Source organism: Pseudochaenichthys georgianus, chromosome 1 (assembly GCF_902827115.2).
Source record: "Pseudochaenichthys georgianus chromosome 1, fPseGeo1.2, whole genome shotgun sequence".
In the NCBI taxonomy this organism is placed as follows: domain Eukaryota; kingdom Metazoa; phylum Chordata; class Actinopteri; order Perciformes; family Channichthyidae; genus Pseudochaenichthys; species Pseudochaenichthys georgianus.
The window spans coordinates 36233391-36252781 of NC_047503.1; the positions used below are offsets into that span (position 1 = coordinate 36233391).

The 19391-nt window shown below is 39.0% G+C and overlaps 2 protein-coding genes across 11 annotated transcripts; both read left to right on the forward strand.

Moving 5' to 3' along the window:
• Window positions 1-1024: 1024 nt before the first annotated feature.
• LOC117448347 (oxysterol-binding protein 1-like) lies at window positions 1025-12054 on the forward strand. 10 transcript variants are annotated; one of them, XM_034085624.1, is made up of 20 exons: window positions 1025-1178; window positions 2232-2402; window positions 2714-2922; window positions 3467-3629; window positions 3729-3840; window positions 3920-4118; window positions 4238-4352; window positions 4463-4526; window positions 4638-4805; window positions 4880-5125; window positions 5253-5373; window positions 5464-5567; window positions 5699-5794; window positions 6122-6306; window positions 6413-6642; window positions 6786-6824; window positions 6992-7039; window positions 7812-7850; window positions 7965-7997; window positions 9068-12054. In XM_034085624.1, the coding sequence occupies exons 2-20, from the start codon at window positions 2269-2271 to the stop codon at window positions 9208-9210; spliced, it is 2448 nt and encodes an 815-aa protein (XP_033941515.1). In that variant the 5' UTR covers window positions 1025-1178; window positions 2232-2268; the 3' UTR covers window positions 9211-12054. The 10 variants fall into 10 exon arrangements, with proteins under 10 accessions (XP_033941515.1, XP_033941539.1, XP_033941522.1 ...); XM_034085648.1 differs by having other exon boundaries at window positions 4466-4526; XM_034085631.1 differs by having other exon boundaries at window positions 1025-1172.
• A 1246-nt stretch (window positions 12055-13300) lies between these two features.
• casp3a (caspase 3, apoptosis-related cysteine peptidase a) lies at window positions 13301-19104 on the forward strand. The gene is made up of 6 exons (XM_034085686.1): window positions 13301-13504; window positions 13891-14030; window positions 16790-16918; window positions 17045-17220; window positions 17320-17431; window positions 17528-19104. Exons 1-6 carry the CDS (start codon window positions 13440-13442, stop codon window positions 17755-17757), a joined length of 852 nt encoding a protein of 283 aa, XP_033941577.1. The 5' UTR covers window positions 13301-13439; the 3' UTR covers window positions 17758-19104.
• Window positions 19105-19391: the final 287 nt, after the last annotated feature.

Genomic DNA, 19391 nt, shown 5'->3' on the forward strand with positions numbered 1-19391 from the left:
GATCGCAAATTCAATTCTGTTTTTAATAAAATGAGATGAAATAATGTTTTTTTTAATTGCACATTGCAAATACTTTTAAAACTGAATATTAACATCTCTCCTGTCATATTAATAGTATTGCACCATTGATATGGTTGAATTTACATTCAATAATATAATAGTTGGCCTTTTTGATTTGCAAATTAGAGAATATAACCGCACAATATCAATATGTATTCCACACAATTGTACTCTTGACTGTCAAATGGGGTGAGTACAACGGGAAGCCTTGCAAAGGCAGAAGATCGGCCGTTGATAACATTTAACTCTAGTTCACCATTTCAGGAATAGTTTGTCAATACAAATGAAATGGTAATTTAAGACAGTCAAATAGTTGTTAAACAAGTTAACATTTCTATTATACCTTTTTAATTCAGAGGAGAAAATTAATCAACAGAAGGAAGAGGGATGCACTTTATTTATTCATTGAGGCAAAAGTACTAATACCTCGCTAAAAGTACTTGTATACATGTCCAAGTCCTGCATTTTCAAAGACCTTTCTTATGTTAAAGTATGTAAGTACTAACTGGGACACTGAATAACTTTATAACTGGAGTAAATACATTGGTATTGTGAGAAAGTTGATGAAAAGCACTTTCACAGTATGGGTAGCTTCTAACTGATGATTGTGAACACTTTGTGAAGTACGTATAGGAGAGAAAGACATCATGGAAAAAGTACAATATTTGGGTAAAGCAGAGGCGGAATATTACAAGTACATTATCTTTAAGTACACATTATATTGCAAGGCCTTTAGTTATAACATACTATTTTATACTGTGGTATTGCTTGATATATGCAGACTTCTTCAACCACTGAGCAGAGGTTCAGATAATAATGGAGTGTTGAAAAGTAAGAAGATGCTTGGTCAGCCTCCAAATAAGAACAGCATGATAAAATATCTGAGAAACTGGACACTGTATGAGGTATCTCACACCAGAAGAGGGCAGTAGTGCAACATTCAGGATGCAAGCTGCCATTAAATCGAAAGAAGAGGAAGATGAATAACCTGTAGCAAAGTAGCTGCTCTCCTTAATACATCCATGAAAGTAGTTAGCAAAGCTAACACAGGCGAGCTAACATCGCTTCATCCAACACGACATGCAGGCCGTTAACAGCTGAAGTCTCGTACGGTAAAAGTGAGCGTCATACAATAATATGTCTTAATGTCACGTAGATACAGGACGGAGATGAGGGGATTGATCGTTAGCATCGTCTGTCAGGCTGACAGCTTCCTGTTGTGTAGCTAGCAGCGAGTTTAGTGACGGACACTGTTTAAGTAGCTTTGGTGTTTGCAAATGACTTATAGTTCCTCAAAGTGCCTCACTGTCCCGGATGTGTTTATCTGTTAGTAATCCTTTAAATAACCGGAGTATTAACACGACTGGTGTCGGCTGCTCTCAGTCTTTGAGAGATGTCAACGCAGTGCCATTACATGTTAGCTAAACAGATTATTGGGAGTCATGTCAGCATTGAGGCGTTTGTGATGTGTTGTAATTTCCAGATTTCAGGTTTACGACAATAAGCGAACTATCGTAGCGTATTTATAGATTATTGGCTCAGTATGCTATTTCCGATTTATAAATTGGTGACTTCCATGGATTTACCTAACGTCCATAGCTCTTGTAACATTGACAAAAACCAGAACCACCTTATTGGCCACGTATTGTGGACACATTCATGATATTTGATTCCGTTTTCGTTTTTTGTAACGGTACGTGCAAAGAAATAGCCGTACGGTACAACAACAAGGCTGCACTCTAAAGGTAAATCATAGCCTTCGAAAGTAGCCTATGGGAAATAATAGGTGTATTTATAAATACAATTAAGATAAATATATTACAAGCACAAATTACCACAATTAAATTGAAAAAACGTCTACAAAAACAATACAAATGTGTAAAGATTGACTATGATTATGTGCATTTCTTTATACTGTATACTTATGTGTATGTATTTATCAAAACATCCATACTTATTATGCATCTAATAATAAGAAAATTAGTGTCATGGTAGAAAGACATATTTAACTTACGAATCTAAAGTTGTTCAAATTAATAAACTATTTACTGATGTGATGACAGTGTCTGTAGCTTTCGTCAGACTGTTCATTCATACATTTGCATCATCATGCCCACCAAATAATTCATATCAATGCAAATCTTGATATGTTTTTTTCTTTTCTTTAACAGGCTATAACTTCACCCAGTTAAAGCACAGGCTGTCGTGATGTCGGAGCCAAAGCCCCCTACTCCAACCCCTGGAGACACTTACAAGGGTTGGCTCTTTAAATGGACTAACTACATTAAAGGTTACCAGAGACGCTGGTTTGTTCTGAGCAATGGACTGCTGTCCTACTACAGGTAAGTTACACTCCATGCTTATTTTGTAATTATATGTCTTATATTATATGTAGGGATTAATAAAAGTCCATCTTATCTTATCATTACATTTATACAACCATGTTTTCCGGCAGTAACACAATATTATTTTCTTCTAACTTTTAAAGATCACAACAATTTGAATTATACTCTTAATAGCTCCCAGAACTCTGTTTGCACAATTTGAAGGACATGTAAAATTGCATCAGAAGAACACATCATTATTTTTTATTGTACAAAACAGGGATTTAGAACCTCCGTATTTAACCTTTCTTTGTTCTGTTTGTCTCCAGGAGCCAGGCAGAGATGGGTCACACGTGCCGAGGCACCATCAACTTGGCCACAGCCAATATTGCCGTGGAAGACTCGTGCAATTTTGTCATTTCTAACGGAGGTGCGCAGACCTACCACTTGAAGGCCAGCTCAGAAGTAGAGCGGCAGCGATGGATCACGGCTCTGGAGCTCGCCAAAGCAAAGGCCGTCCACATGCAGGCTGAATCTGGTGAGAGGAAAACAAATCTGTTGGAGACTGCAGGAGACATTAAATAACAACACATATAAATGTACAGCAACATTTAAAGGCGGGGTATGTAATTTATTTCAGAAACACTTGTTGTTATATTCCATGGAATGCTCTTAACATCCCGATAGCAATGAATATATTAAATGCTTTGACAATAAATACATAAAAAAAATTCATCTGTGGAAGCCGTGGCGCTGTAAAAAGCACGACCAATCATCTGAGCCGGCTCGGCTAAAGTAACTGGATGGCCTACCTGCCTGTCAGCCTTCCATCTGTGCACAAACTTATCTCGTGCCCTCATTGGTCATGTGTGCGTTCATGTGTGTTGGAGGAGGGGCTCTGTAAGGAAGTGGCAGATTTTTTCCGTCCGTGTATTTTCAAATTCTAGCGCACTCGAGCCGGTTTCTCCAAAATTACCTACCCCACCTTTAAGTCAAGCTAAAATGCTTATATTTTTTATAGGGAAAGTATTTTCTTATCATTAATGTTTGTGTCATATTATCCTCCCCATTCTCTCCGTCAGATGACTCGGGTGACGAATGTCCTGCAGCGCCCCCCTCCTCAGGACAGGGCGGAGGCTGCCGTAACTTAGAAATCCAATCAACACTACGCACACTGGGCAGCAAGGTGGAGGACCTCAACACCTGCAATGACCTCATTGTGAAGCATGGGTCTGCTCTACAAAGGTATCAACTATCAGACGGAGCAGAAGTGATTACTTTGTATTAAATACAATGATCTTTAATTTATTTCCTTTTATTAATTTCTTTATTCCACACACGCAGGTCTTTGTCAGAACTGGAGGCGCTTCGTGTCAGCGGGGACGTGGGAGACAAAATGAAACAAGTGACCGAGAGAGCGACGCTGTTCAGAATCACCTCTAATGCCATGATTAATGTAAGTCACCCAAGTGTTAATTTGCTTCTGAACGCACAACATTGTCTCCTTTGCTGAAATGTCGCTCATGTTCCCCAAGGCATGTAGAGACTTCCTCTCCCTGGCCCAGAGCCACAGTAAGCGCTGGCAGAAGGCCTTACACAGCGAGAGAGACCAGAGGATACGTCTGGAGGAGACTCTGGAGCAGCTGGCCAAACAACACAATCACCTGGAGAGAGCTTTCAGAGGAGCTACAGTTCTCCCCTCTTCGTTCAGCAATCCAGCCTTAGGTAACAAAGGTAAGGCTCGAAACAACAACTGAACGTCTGTCTCTGATGCTGCTCTTAGTAAGCCTGCTGTGTATCATACCTGAGGCAAGTGGAGCCATTTATTCTTCCACTGCCTGGCTTTACCACAGGTGGTGTCCCCGGAAAAGGTGATGCCAGTGACGAGGATGATGACAATGAGTTCTTTGATGCCATGGAAGACCCAGCAGAGTTTATTACTGTCCCTGCTGACCCCAAGTATCACAGGTGGTTACCTGTCTGTCTTTTCCTAATGTCTCTCACTTTAATTAATGTGTTTGTTATTAAGCTCCATTCTTTTGGACTGCTTTTTAAATGTATGTTCTTCTGTCCGCCAGGAGATCCGGCAGCAACGCTAGTGGGTTCAGCTGTGAGACTGGAATGGACGATCAGTCAGTTAATGTGTGTTAACTTTGTTTTTATTGCAAGTTCTGATTTGTAATGACTTGTCTTATCCACGTCTTGTCAACACGCCACGCCAAGTCCTGAGCGTTAATCTTTCTCTTCTTCCAGTTTGACGAACTGTCCTTGGCATCCAACCCAGAGTCTCCACAGACCCTTGAGCTGGAGCCAGTTAGACAGAGGCGGACTCGTATCCCGGACAAGCCCAACTATTACCTCAATCTGTGGAGCATCATGAAGAACTGCATTGGAAAGGAGCTCTCGAAGATACCGATGCCTGTAAGAAACATGTACTCTAGTTGGTGTTCCCCTGTGAGAGGAATCAGAAGTAACCTGACCTCTTCTCTTTGTAGGTGAATTTCAACGAGCCTCTCTCAATGCTGCAACGCCTCTCTGAAGACCTGGAGTACTACGAGCTGCTGGATAAGGCTGCTAAATGTCAGAGCTCTCTGGAGCAGATGTGTTATGTGGCCGCTTTCACAGTCTCTTCTTACTCCACCACTGTCCACCGCACAGGAAAACCCTTCAATCCTCTGCTGGGAGAAACCTTTGAGCTCGATCGGCTCAAAGATTGTGGCTACCGCTCCCTCTGTGAGCAGGTAGGTCCAAAACACACTGGAAAAATAAACACGCATGAAGGTTGTTAAATAGCGTGAATAATCTTAATCTGTTGCATTATTTGGATTTGACTTTGCTGTCTCTCTTCTCCTCACTCGCCTCTCTCAGGTGAGTCACCACCCGCCTGCTGCAGCTCACCATGCCCTCTCTGAAAAGGGCTGGACCCTCAGACAAGAAATCACCCTGGCCAGCAAGTTCAGAGGGAAATATCTCTCCATCATGCCTTTGGGTGAGTGCGTAGAGTGATGGTGATATTGGTTAGCAGGTTACACATGATGGTTACCAGGCCTAACATTGCTCTTTCTCTTATTTTCCCCAGGTTCTATCCAGTGTTTATTTGACAAAAGCGAGAATCACTACTCTTGGAAGAAAGTCACTACAACAGTACACAATATCATTGTTGGAAAACTATGGATTGACCAGGTACATTTAAAACCGACTAAACCATAACACCACAAATACTCATTAATAAATACCAGAGATGTCTTTTATAGAACATTTAGCTTGTTCTTCTATTGGGTTTATCTGTAACTTCTCAACAATGTCTCTTCTAGTCAGGGGAGATCGACGTGGTGAACCACAAGACAGGAGATCGCTGCCACCTCAAGTTTGCTCCCTACAGTTACTTCTCCAGAGATGTACCAAGAAAGGTGAGTGTTTTTACACACTGTTTTCTTTTATGATATAGCTCTAAAGAGCCAGTGTTATGTAGTGCAGCCAGTGGCGAACCGTCAGGGCCTTCAAGGTATTCAGAGAATATCCTGGAACACTCGATTTAATTATATAAATAAGTGTGTGTTTACAGAAGGTCCAGTTGTGATAGACACGGTTCGCCACGGAGTCCAGCTCAACACCTCCTTTTAGCTTTAGTTGTCAGTATAAATGAATGAATGAATGAATTGCAGAGCTGTTGTTTTAATTGTGTCTCCCTGCACGGCCTACTGTTGGCCTTTATTAAATCTGACTCTGTCTCTCAGGTAACAGGAGTAGTGACGGATAAGGATGGGAAGGCGCATTACGTGCTATCAGGAACCTGGGATGAGAAGATGGAGTTCTCCAGGATCATGCAGAGCAGTAAAGGCGAGAACGGCACTGAAGGCAAACAGAGGACCGTCTATCAGACCCTCAAAGCCAAAGAAATCTGGAAGAAGAACCCTTTACCGTGAGTTCTGGTAGTATTGAGAGAGTTGAAAATGCTTTTTAACTAATGGAGCTTGTCAATCGTTGTGTCTTGGTGCGTCTTAACTTTCATGTTGATGACTTTACAGAGAGGGAGCGGAGAACATGTACTTCTTCTCCTCACTGGCCTTGACGCTCAATGAGTCTGAAGAGGGAGTGGCTCCGACAGACAGTCGGCGGCGCCCTGACCAGAGGATGATGGAGGACGGCCGCTGGGATGAGGCTAACGCAGAGAAGCAGAAGCTAGAAGAGAAACAGCGCATTGTACGCAGAGAAAGGGAGAGGGAGGCTGTTAAAGCAGCGAGCACACCCGAGGAAGGTAAACACACAGAAGATGGGAATACGCTTTGTTTTTTATCTATGTGCCTCATGTTTCTTTCCAATGTTTCACTTTCCATTCATCGTTTCCCACTTTGTCTGTCTTGAAATACCTTGTCTGTCTGTCTCTGTCTCAACCCTAAGCTGTCACTGAGGATTCAATCAATGATTCACCCTTAAAAAGCAAGTACTCTTCTCTTAGTCCTAACCCTAGATCTACACTGTTCATTAACTCGAGATGCAATAAACACATGTACAATTATGTTTGCGTCATCAAAAGATGCTAAATGTCGTCAACATCTTCTTTTTAACACTTTCACCATCCCTTCATCCATGTCTGTTCCATTTAGCTGATGGAGTGGAGACTGGCACAGAAGCTAGTGAGGTTTCAGATGAAAGCAAGTATCACTTTACAGCTTACCATAATATGTACTTTTAGGCGTGCTTTGTGTAGCATTTTAACAGCAATGACAAAAGTGACTCGTATGTATCCATTGGAGATTGATGTTTTTTTGTTGTTGTCAATACTAATGAGTTGACAGTTACTCAAACAAGGGCTGATAATTGTGCAGGAGTCACTTTTTTTGTCCCACGTCTCTTGAAAATAGACTCAAGATTCCCTCCTTATGCACTTTCAATGTGTTCAGGGTAGACAGATCTACTAGGGACAGGCTGAGAGAGGCCTTACAATACTCTAATCCAATTTGACATCACTACAATGTTACTATTTGTCAATTAAAATGATATATAATAAGATATATAATCACATAATCAACTTAGACCAGCACTGTTAAAATGTGATCCAATACCAGCCTCACACTGCCACCAATTAGGTTTTTAAGGGAAATCCCCCACTCTTCTGTTGGCCAAATAAAAAGTCTAGCACAGATGGGAAGAGGACATCTTGAAATGTATAAGCAAAAAGGTCCCTTTTATGATAGGAAGTGATGTATGGGTTAGAGGTCAAATATTGTCTGGCCTACGGTCTTTTGTTCACTACTAGAATATCTGGCTATTCGTCCCACAGAGGGGACATTTGCATTTGTTACAGCAAGTTTGTTAAATTGCTGCACAGCACTTCTAAAACGGACATAAAACCAAAATGTGTGTGTATTTTGAAAGCTGTTTGAGTTGTGGATTAAAATCTTTTTTTGTTGTGCTGGTGTAAAGCTGACATAGAGGACTCTCCCCCTCTCACACCTGTTGCATGCAAGTAGCCTCTTACATTTCATTGGCTGTCTCTTTATTTCAGTCATCTTCAGATCATAGCCATTCTTTATTTCCTAACTCTCAAAGATTCATCCCTAATTCTTCTATTTTCAGCCCCTTATGGACCATCACATGTTCCTTTTCAAAGCAAGTATTCTTATGACATGAAGTAATATTTCCAATTTTCTAGTATTTTGTATAATCTAGATTTAGATCCTCTCCATTTCCCATTCACCCTTTACGCCCTTTGCAACTTGGTGTCTCTCAGTGGAGGGCAATACAGATCATAATGCTTATGGAGCTCAAGTCCAAAGCAAGTAACATCCGTCTAGCTCTCCATCATCCTGTTTTTGTTTGTTTTTAGATTTGTGATGGTAGTTTTTAGAAACCCCTTTAGACTGTAGCTCACTGTAGAGTTGCCACAAACTTAGTACTTGAATGTTTTAGGGGAGCATTTGTTTGTCATTACGAATAAGGTGCATCTAAAGAATGGGGTTAATTCTTTCAGCAGTTGTTTTTGTCTTGGTCCTGTGTCAAATGTCCTTGTTAGTTTTGATCATATTTAGTCAACCTCATCCTTTGTTCAGATTATGGGGGACTAAAAGTGTTGGCATTTTATTCTTCTGATCTTAAAAAAGGAACACATAACTATTTTAACATTCAGGAGCTTTAGGGGTATTTCAGTTCACGTTGTATAGCAGAAATATAGCCTTGATCTTTCTGCCAAGTTCTGTTGTTGTCATCTTTTACTTAAACGTTGGTAAGTTACTGCGAGTCCTCCTGACTGCTCATTTTGGGATGCTGACTAGTCATCATGATAGTGCGCAAACACCACATGAAAGGGAACTGCTTCATTGTAGTAAATAATAAAACGGCTCTTTTTTTGTCCGCAAAAATTCAGATTGAGGAGCCGTTTTTAACCAAACTACATTGTATGGTGAGACAGTTACATTTAGTGTTTAATGACACCTGTGCCATCTTGTCAACTGCTTGTTTTAGTCATGGAAAACATTTTGGTCATAGTTTTTGTTTAAGAAATGAACACTGCGGAAGGCCAGGTGAAATTTAAACATTAAATATCTCTTCATCAGCTATCTGAGAGCATGTCGGCTTGATTTAAGCATGATGTTTGTCATGGCTCAGTGGCTTCTTCACCCTCCCCTCAGGTTCCTTTTTAAAGCTTATTTTTTAAATGTTTGTTTTCCTTTCCTTTTAAGGCGCCCATCCAGACAACTACCAAGCCATGTGGTTTGATAAGTTTGACGACCCCGCCTCCGGAGAGACCCTGCATGTCTACAAGGGCGGTTACTGGGAGGCCAAGGAACAAGGCAGCTGGGACATGTGCCCCGAAATCTTCTAATCCGGCCGGTCTTCCTCTGTGGAGAACCAACCTTCAGCATCAGGAGAATCAAGCCTGACATTATCCAATCTTCAATGTCTGTAGCTTCAACTGATCACCTTTTCCAGAAGTGATTTGCTCAGGGTTAAGAGCATCTTCCCCCTCAACGTAGATACAATGCACTTTGTGGCATTGTTGTCACATTGCAGATGATTAGTGTTCAGATTCCCCTCACTGCCTCTCTAACACACAATGTTTATCTTGGTTGGTCTGGTGATTGTTCTCAATCCATGGTTCTTTGGTACAGCCTTTGAGTTGCTTTTGGAAGCAGGTTATTCTGGTTCGTGATATTGTGCATTTTCTTTAAAAAGCCTTTTCTTCAAAGGCATAAATCATCCAGATGAGATCTATACAAGGTTTGCTCAGGAAGAAGGAGCTACTCCCTAGCATGTTATTCATGTGCTTGTTAATGTTCTACACTCCTTATTCTGACTACTATTGCAATTAATTTATTGCTACTTCCCCAGCACAGCACCACCTTGAGTCAAGTGTATTCATACCCAATGTTTTAATAGTTCACACAGTGAATATTGAGCATAGCAGTTTCAGCCCAAATCAAATGCATGGGCTTGAGTGGCCAAAGTGAGAAATGTTGATAAAAAGAGAAGTCTCACAAACACCAAGACATGATGCACAGTTAGCCTTTCAATTTATATTAATTTGCAATGATACCTAATTCCAAAAAGTGAAACAACCTGACACATTAGCCTTTTTGTTGCCCTCAACTAGTCAGTTTCAAAACTTGTTTGTGATTTCCTTTATCCTGATATCCCTCAAACCCACTCTAAAATACATGGTGAAGAAATGTGAAAGTAGTTTGTTGTGATAAAGCCACTTTGGCTCGGTTAAGGCTGGTTTTGTTATCTTAATAACAGTAGTGGGTCATTACCATAGGTCATTACATATATATGATTTTTTAAAAACCTTTTTTCACTATACAAGAATACAAATTAAAGTTTTTTTCTATCTATTTTTTATTTAGGAAGAATAACTACCTTTCTGTGAGTAGCACATTAACCTTTCTTTGTTCAATGTGATGAACATGTGAACAATGTGAACCATGAAAACTATGTTAAGTACCAATGAAAATATGAAGCATAAAAATACCAATGGCACAATGGGGAAACACATATAGGACCTTGTCTTTTGTTGTCATCTTTCTACTTCACCAATTTATTTGAAAGATTATAAGTGCAGTCCCTTCGTTATCCTGTACATTCATCTTGTTCCTATTATATAGTGTTCATTCCACCAGAAGTTGTTTAACTTGTTTACAGAGAATATCCTATTATGTTGTCCTGGAGATCCCCAAAAGCCTGTAAAAGAAAATCTCCCTTAAACTGCGACGCAACATCTCGTTCCCCCTTACATTTAACATGGGCAGTTTTACAATTTGTGAAGGGGGCATGCTAAACCCAAAACAGAATGCTAAGTTACTTTTAAAATAGTTTAGTTGTTGACCACATTACTCCGAGTAAAAGCCTTGTAAAATTGAATCACCTTGAGTTTGAGATTGACTCTAATCCTTATGTGTAAGATCAAATCTATTTTGATTCTCACACACTCACACTACACTTATTTTCATACTAAAGTTTGTGCTCTCACTAATGCTTAGATTAACCGTTTAAACTTTGCTTTCGAAGTGAATGCTGAGTCTCAACAAATGAACAGTTGAGATTAATGTAAGCTGTGCAGATTTATACTGGCTTGATGAATAGTGAAGTGAAGGGAAAAGTGTGTTTGTCTTCCTGGTTTCCTTCAAACGTATTGATCATAGCTTTAATCTTGATGTGGGTTATTATAGTCGTCGTGTGTTGCGAGTGTAGTTTTCTTTAACAGACAGCAATAAGAGTGCCTCACTGCATATACATTTGCCACAAAATGAAATGTGTGAGTTCGCTGAAATTGCAAAAACTGAATTCTGTCATCGTACTTGTCTCCGTTGTTGTTTGTCACATGAGTGGAAGGATTGTGTGGCTGATGAAAAATCTGAATTTCATTTATATTCAAGTGTACTTAAAAGGAGAACACTGAAAATGAACGTAATGTTGCAAATATGTCTGTAAATATATTAAATTGTAAAGTAACTGTGATATTAACTGGTTATATTGATAGAGAATCTAATGGAGGTGATGCACTTATGCTTTTTTTTTTTCTCCTTTCTGTTTCATTGTTGTTTACTCAGAAGTGGTAAACTGAATTGTCTGAGCAGAGTGTACCATGTTAGGAACCATCCCTTGGTGTGATTAAATGTTCCTTCATACATCATTCAAACACATGATGAAGAATGTGTGAGGAATGTACAGCTTGATGTTACTAAAAATGTATCTTGCATTACAGATTGTTCACATCTGCAGTCGGTTTAAACATATAAATAATTTTGGTTTTTAGCCATGGCTCTTAATTGCGTAGACGCATTCCTTTATGTGTGTTTTTAACTTTTGTTTTCTTAAGTTTCTACCTTTTCATCCCTTTCATTGTTCCATCTAAGATTGCTTTTGCCCAGCGTGGTGGAGATTGTCACAATGCCACAACTTCCCACAGCTCTCAAAACTTGACTAAAGGTGTATTTGCACTTACCTAGATTACATTATTGATCATGCCCAATGTGATGTCAACTTTTGATGTTGGCTCCTGAAGTGTGAAGTGTATTTAAAACATACGTTGCTAAAATATAAATGTAACGACTACGTTTTCTGAGCATACTTTTCACCTTTTCTGTCCTTCAATGCAGTTTTTTTTTTTTTTTTTTTGCAGGGTTGTGTTAGAGGTTGCCAATATTAAAGTGAACGAAAATGAAGTGCATATCTTTTGTGATTTTGATTTTGTCAAATCCTCAAAAAACGACTTGGGAGTAGTGGTCTGGCTCTGGGCTTCAGATTAGTACAGGATAAGTTTTGTGACAAAGCAACATTATTTTATTTGGCCAAACACTTCAAGTATCATATTCGTAAAATGTAGCTACTGATTACATTATGTGACTCAAGAATGAGAATGTATACTGTATAGATTTAGTAGAGAATACAATAATTTTGTTCAGTTTTAAAAATAAAATAGATAATATGCATCAAAAATATATTGAAACTATATACAGTAAAGTAATACCCTTACGTAAGTACTTAGAAGGTGCTTGTTAAACGTTACATAACATCCCTTGCTTTTATAACACATTTCAAAACAAAGTTGCAAGGTCTTTAAAACAAAAAGAAGAAGACCCAGAACTTAAAACATGAATACGATCTGTTTAATAGTTACAAAAAATTGCTATTACTTAAGAAAAAGCCACAAGATAAAAGTGAGTATCGGAATGTAAAGGAATAAGTCAAAACCTACCCAAGGCAACAGCTGCCAGAGTCAAAACAGGAAAGTATCCGGGACAATGCAGCGTCTTCCTGCGCCAACAGTCCCTGATGTCAGTCCCATAATCTTCCAGAGTTTCCGCCATTGTCATGCAGTTGAACTAAAAGTAAACAACAGTCATTATTAGCTAGTCATCAAAACAATTCATTAAGTGGAGCGTATGGGTGAACTAACTGACTTTGGTGTGGAAACACTCTCATACCATATGCTGTTACTGACATTTAATTAAACACATGGTTTTCATAAAAGCCCTATGATGAGTTTCTTACAATTGTTTATAACAGAACACATTTAGTTTGTTTAACTTTTTGCAATGATAATCCTTGCATTTAAAAAAATACTCTGCGTGGAATCAGCTATGAAACTGCATTTAAATACTAACTTGGCGTGTTGGGAGTCAGGTCGATGATTAAATATGTTCTTATTTTAGAAAAAGTAATGTAAAAAGCTAAATAATCACAAGAAGGAGCAAAGATTGTACATGTGGAGTTGTGTGAACCCTGTTTTGTTCCTTTTTCCATCTTTAATGTATTTGTCGAATGAAAAAGAAAGTGTTATATATTATGTAAATGACCAGGACATGTTTACCGTTTTCCTTTAGAATTTGACCGTACTTAGTATTAAACGAAAAATATAGCACCGCCCCTAACAAAGGGGAGTCCTCACACGGCAGGCGTGGGGGTTTAAAACGAGGGCGCCTCTCCATGACATCAGCATCTTTGTTTACAGCCTGAACTTTGCGTTAGCATTAGCATTAGCTGTCTGCCGGGTTCACCTGTTCATACCGGGTGTGTTATTTCACTGTGTGGTTAATATTCTGAATCAGAAACATGTCGGGTAACGGAACTGGACCTGGAGAAGACTCCACAGACGCAAAGAGTGTCGATGGACAACAGTAAGTCACGGTTTAGATATTAGCTATGGTTATTAGTAGCTTTTTAGATTTGTATCTATTTAAGCTCATTGTTGTCCTCTACAAGCAGGCAGTGATGAGGAAGCTGCTCTTCCTCGATAACATATACTACCGCTATATAGCATCCGTACAGGCTACTAATTAGCATCAATTCACCCGCTGTTTATAACGTATTAGCTGTTTGTAAATCTGCAGCTGTTTCAGCATGGTGTTATTAATGTGAGTCACTTCACTCATGCAGGCCTGTGACTCACTCTTTAAATGCCCTCATGGCTCTTTCTTTGTCGTGCATTAATTATAGTGTGTTGTTATCTTCCAGTTAAAGTAAAGATGTGAGTTCTAGAACTTATGGTTTTGTTTTCCTTCAGGTCTGAGTCGACTTTGTCTGCTTCTGCCTCCATGGATGTGGACGCCAAGCCCAGCGCCCAGAGCTTCAGATACAGTCTGAACTTCCCCTGCATCGGCCAGTGCATCATAATCAACAACAAGAACTTTGAAAGGAGAACAGGTATTTTATTTTGTCTTTTATTGGTCAAGGCTATGGTAAGTTTGTTTACGAATGAAACCGCTCTGAAATGGAATACATGTTCACACACACGTTACAGGTCCTAATGAAGCCTCTTGTTTGTAACCTAGTGCTGAAATGCTTGAACAGACATGTTAGGCAATCCAAGCACCTAAGGGCTGGGCAATATATTGATAATGTAATATAACAGTAGATATTTAACATCATCTTAGGTTTTGGATGTCATAATATTGGTGTCTTTTACTGGTTTTAAAGGCTGTATTACAGTAAAGTTATGTAATAATTATCATTGCTATATCGATAGGTATTTCATCAAAAGTATTGTAATATTTATTTTCTCCATATGGCCCAGCCCTAGTGGTAACACAAGGGTGAATATTTACTTGCTGTTTTCTACTCAGTTTTATTATATTGCAATCATTTATGCCCTTGGGTTTTTAACTCTAGTCTGACAAAACATCTGTTACGCTCTAAGTATAGTGATTATATGTTTTATTATCAAGATGTAATTTATAGCAACAAGGAAGTGAACGTATCTACTTTAGTCCATCTTTTATTCTCTCGATGCCAGGTACATGGTTATTTCCAGCAGTCCAGAAAAAGCCACACTAAGATTTAAGAGCCATTTTGAAATGCTTAGTTAGTCTTAGCTAAACTCACACCTTAGCCCAAGGTTAAAGGTTGGCTCAAGTGTACACTCTTAAATATTTGATTAGGTGTAAGACGTTGGTTGGCTCTATTTTCTCTGTCATCTTTATGAAATCGTTGGAATGCTCGGGACCACATTCTTACTTTTACTTCTGTACATTTCCTGCCAGTAAATGACAGGTTCTGTACAGTTGGCTTTGTTGATGATGAAAGCAGGCAGTACTTATCGTATGGTAATGCATTATTGCTTTTTACAAGACAACTCAGTAACGGTGCATCTTACTTTCAGTAGCTCTTTATGAAGTTCAGGTTTCCACATGACTTGCAGTATGGTTTGCCTTTATCACACAGACGGTTTGATTAGTTCCTCTTCCAACTGTAGTGTGGAGTGTGGTCTGTTTTTGAGGATGTTAATTCTGTGTTTATTTCAAGGCGCAGCAACTTTGATATTGTGGTGTCTTGCTCAAGTGTGGCAGGATACATAAAAACATTAAAGATATTGACATAAGTGTCCTTTATGTTTTGGTTAAGGAGGTACATGTCTGAGTCCTTTTGAGGATCTATAAGAGATTTTTCATCCAGCACTTTCTGAGGGTATAAAGGCCTGCTGTCTACAGTAGTTGAAAATAATGTATAAGCCTTGAATTAACCTTAGTACTTTCCTTTCGTTTATGGGCATTGTGTAATATAAGCTTGCAAAGCTGAGGAGCAGTATGTGCTGTTATTGAAAGAGCCTGCCTCTATTGTCTGGCTGAGAAGACCTTGGATATGAATGCAAGTGAATACAGCTTCAGAGTTACTGTATGATGGACATATTTTGCCATCAGACTTGTGTTTAACAAACCCGTCTAGCAGGGCAAACTGAGTACACATGACTGCTTGATCAACACTGTTCAACATCATGTACATCATATGAGTGAGTGGGGTAAACGGCAGAAGTGGTTACGCCTGTTCAACCACAAAAATGTTCCTGTTGATTTGTGCACATATATTACATAACATACAGAGTTACGTCTTGAGATGTACTCTTGAGATGTACTCTGTAATCCCCCACGCATGTTCCCAAGACTATTGCATCATTATGTGCAAGAGCCAATGAGAGAAGGCTCGTTGTGCACCATAACCTCACTCTGACAAACAAAACAGGTGACCATAGTTACAAACTAAAGAGGTATTATTCAAACCTGAACACAAGGGACACAGATGGACGGTGGCAGGAGGGCTATTTAGTGTCCGAAAGTAATAGAAAAGTCAAAAATACAATATTTTACTAGAGAATAATTACTTCATTCTTAAAGAAAGGTTTAAGAATGAACTTTGCCATGGCTAACAGTAGTAAACAGTACTAGAGAATATTGATACAATTCGTTTTTGAGTGACTAAAAGCAAATTGAATAAATTCTTATAAAATCTATATACACGATGTACAAATATTTTAGGGATCTTTTGTTCGAAACTATTTTTCATAGAAGACGAGTTGACTTGTCATTGTAGGAAAAGCACAGGTGTTACTCATCACATTAACGATGGCTCTGTTCAATTCAAATGTTCAAATCAGCCATCACACTGACAGCAAATCCTTTTCAGCCATCAATCATGTTATGATTTACACCTGTGTAGGTGTCTTTATGTTTTCTGGCTGATTAGAGTGAATATATGTGGAGCTTATGTAAGGTAACCAGATATGTGCTCACGTACTGTGTCATGTATTCGTAAAAAAGGGTGCATTCAAAAAACTCACCATTACAGTGCGGGTGTGTACAGGTTGGGCGTGTGCAAAGAAATCCTCTTACGTTGCTCTGTGCCTCATAAGCAAAAGACCCTGGGTAACAACGGCATTGTAAAAATAACAGAATGAAGAACACGTTTTTTACGGCTTGTCATGAATAAATCTAAACGCCACAACAGTCACGAGAAGAAGTTTACATTTGATAATTAAAATGACCTTTGTGCAGGGGTATCATGCGTGTTCAGCAACTTTTAAAATAATGATATGAAAACAAATCAGTATGATGCATACAGAATGTTTTTTTATTTTGATGGCTGTTTTTTTTATTGTGTTCAAATAACCATATTTTATTTGTTTCCTTAAGGCATGAATCAACGAAACGGTACAGATGTAGATGCAGCCAATGCAATGAAAGTGTTCGGAAAGTTGGGTTACAAAACAAAGGTTTACAACGACCAGTCAGTGGATCAGATGGTACAGGTTTTAACTTCTGGTAAGTTGATGACGACTGTATACAAAATGTGTACATACACAAACAAATACTAATTCTCTTTTCACATACGATGAGAATCCTCTTGGACAAAATATATTAAATGCTATACTATTTTTTTTAATTTAGCGTCAAAGGAAGATCACAGCTCTTACGCCTCATTCGTCTGCGTCTTGCTGAGTCACGGAGACGAAGGCGTGTTCTTTGGTACGGATGGTTCAGTGGAGCTCAAGTTCCTGACATCACTTTTTCGAGGCGATCGCTGTAAATCACTGGTGGGAAAACCCAAACTCTTCTTCGTCCAGGTACGATTCATTTTCTTGCCTTTTCCCTCTTGCACGTACTAACCCTTACGTTTTGCTACTGTCTAACCAAGTCTTGTTTTGTGTGTGCGTTCACATTAGGCCTGCAGAGGCACCGAGCTGGATGCAGGCATTGAAGCAGACAGCGGAGAGGATGGCACTACCAGGATCCCTGTGGAAGCTGACTTCCTGTATGCCTTCTCCACCGCCCCAGGTTATTACTCACACACACAAACACATGCCTTTTCGTACACTCAACTCATTGTTGCTTATTGTATTGATCCATCGTCTTTCTCTCATGTGTCTGTAGGCTACTACTCATGGAGGAACACCTCGAGCGGGTCCTGGTTCATGCAGTCCCTGTGTGAAATGATCAGCAAATATGGAAAGGAATTGGAGCTCCAGCACATCCTGACCCGAGTGAACCACAAGGTGGCAGTAGAGTTTGAGTCTGTCTCCTATTCACCAGGCTTCAATGCAAAGAAACAAATACCATGCATAGTGTCAATGCTGACCAAAGAGATGTATTTTTCCCCTTGATGTCTCTACATCAGAAGACATCAGCCTTCATCTGCAGAAGAAAAGCTTGAGGTTTTGTTTGTGAATTATTTTAGTTTACATTGTCTGACTGAATGTCAGCTTACATATGTTTGGGAGAGTAAATGGGATGCAGAGTCACATTTCATACGTTTGGCATTATAAGGATATTTCTGTTTGGATTTCAGTTATTAGGCATTAAAAAATGTATGACTCCAGGAACACTTTTTTATTCTCTTTTAAATATTTAACCTTAAAAGGAGATTATTTAAAAAAAAAAAAAAAAAAAAACAATGTTAAAAGAACAATCATGAATATAAAGATAACATGTAATTGATCATCAGTGGATGCCTCTTTGCTGTTTACACTATACACATTTCAGGGAAACCTATTGGGAGCCATTTTGATAGAAAGTTTGACCTGTGTGTTTGATCATGAAACCCTGGATGCGCTTACTGCCCTCCAGCCTCAACCTTTTTCAGAGTCAGCAGACTTTTTAACTTTTGAAGGGATCATGTGTGATTTATGTGTCTGTTTTTTATTTTATTTACATCCTTATTGTCTTTTTTCATTCTCGAGTCACTGTGGTGGCGTCTGACATGAAGGTGGAAGAATAATTCAATGATGAATAACCTGGTACATTGGGTGAAGCCTACATGAATGCTGCACTTGTGTTGCAAACTCAGGAACATCTACTATGCTATATTGTGTAAGGTTGGTTTTGAAGCTCAGAATTATATTTTCAATGTTTTTGTTTTGTTTATATGGATTTCTTTGAAATAACTGTTGCTGTGAATGTCTTTTTTACATTAGCCAGTGTCAGGCTTCATAGCATGCATGAGTAAAGCCAGCCCACACGCAAGATGCTTTCATTCACATACTTGAACACAAGTTCTAATTTCTTGATAGACAGTAGGTAATGTATGTATTGTTTTTCTGAAGATATGACAAATAGGCCGCCTTTCCTCGTGGCTTCAACAGTTACATGCATTAACTTCTTAAACAATCATTTCCAGTGGACTGTTGTTGAACTGTGGATCCAACTTTTATGTGTAACCTAAACCACTATTGAGTGATTTATAAAAGATGAAACACAATTTGATTGTGTCCAGGTGCTGCTCATTCATGAGTACATTTTCCAATATTTACAGCAAACTAGCTGAAATCCTCTTGCTGTTAAAATCACTCACAGTTGTTTGACAATCCAGTTTAAGTCCTATCAATATATTACACTCTTTGGGATGTCACATTTTGACTTATTCCAACTCCATAACTATTCGTATGCAGTTATACTATGAGATAGGTGTTCTGTTTCCAATTTCCATACAAAATAAAAACCACTTTCCATGATGTGTTGTACTACAGTGTTGGTGATTTTGTTTTTGGCTCTACAGTAGCATATCTCCAGATATATTACCAAAGTACTCACTTTCCATCAAGTCTTGCTATTGTTGTTCATGTCTCATACAAAAAATCTAGTTAACCTTTGATAGCACAGTAACGTCTACTTGTGCATGCTGTCTTCAGTGTAAACAGGCAGGATTACTCCAGATTTGGCATGCCTCTAGGTGAGAAGAACTGTGCCAGCAGATCCTGAGGCCCTGGGCCAATTACAACTGGGCCTCTGTTGCCTCACT

Coding starts and splice junctions, on each gene's coding strand:
- LOC117448347 (XM_034085624.1), top strand. CDS start 2,269: ATGTCGGAGCCAAAGCCCCCTACTCCAACCCCTGGAGACACTTACAAG. Junction 7,040..7,811: donor TAGTGAGGTTTCAGATGAAA/GCAAGTATCACT, acceptor GCTGGTGTAAAG/CTGACATAGAGGACTCTCCC. Junction 7,998..9,067: donor ATCACATGTTCCTTTTCAAA/GCAAGTATTCTT, acceptor TTTCCTTTTAAG/GCGCCCATCCAGACAACTAC.
- casp3a (XM_034085686.1), top strand. CDS start 13,440: ATGTCGGGTAACGGAACTGGACCTGGAGAAGACTCCACAGACGCAAAG. Junction 14,031..16,789: donor GAACTTTGAAAGGAGAACAG/GTATTTTATTTT, acceptor TGTTTCCTTAAG/GCATGAATCAACGAAACGGT. Junction 17,221..17,319: donor CCAAACTCTTCTTCGTCCAG/GTACGATTCATT, acceptor CGTTCACATTAG/GCCTGCAGAGGCACCGAGCT.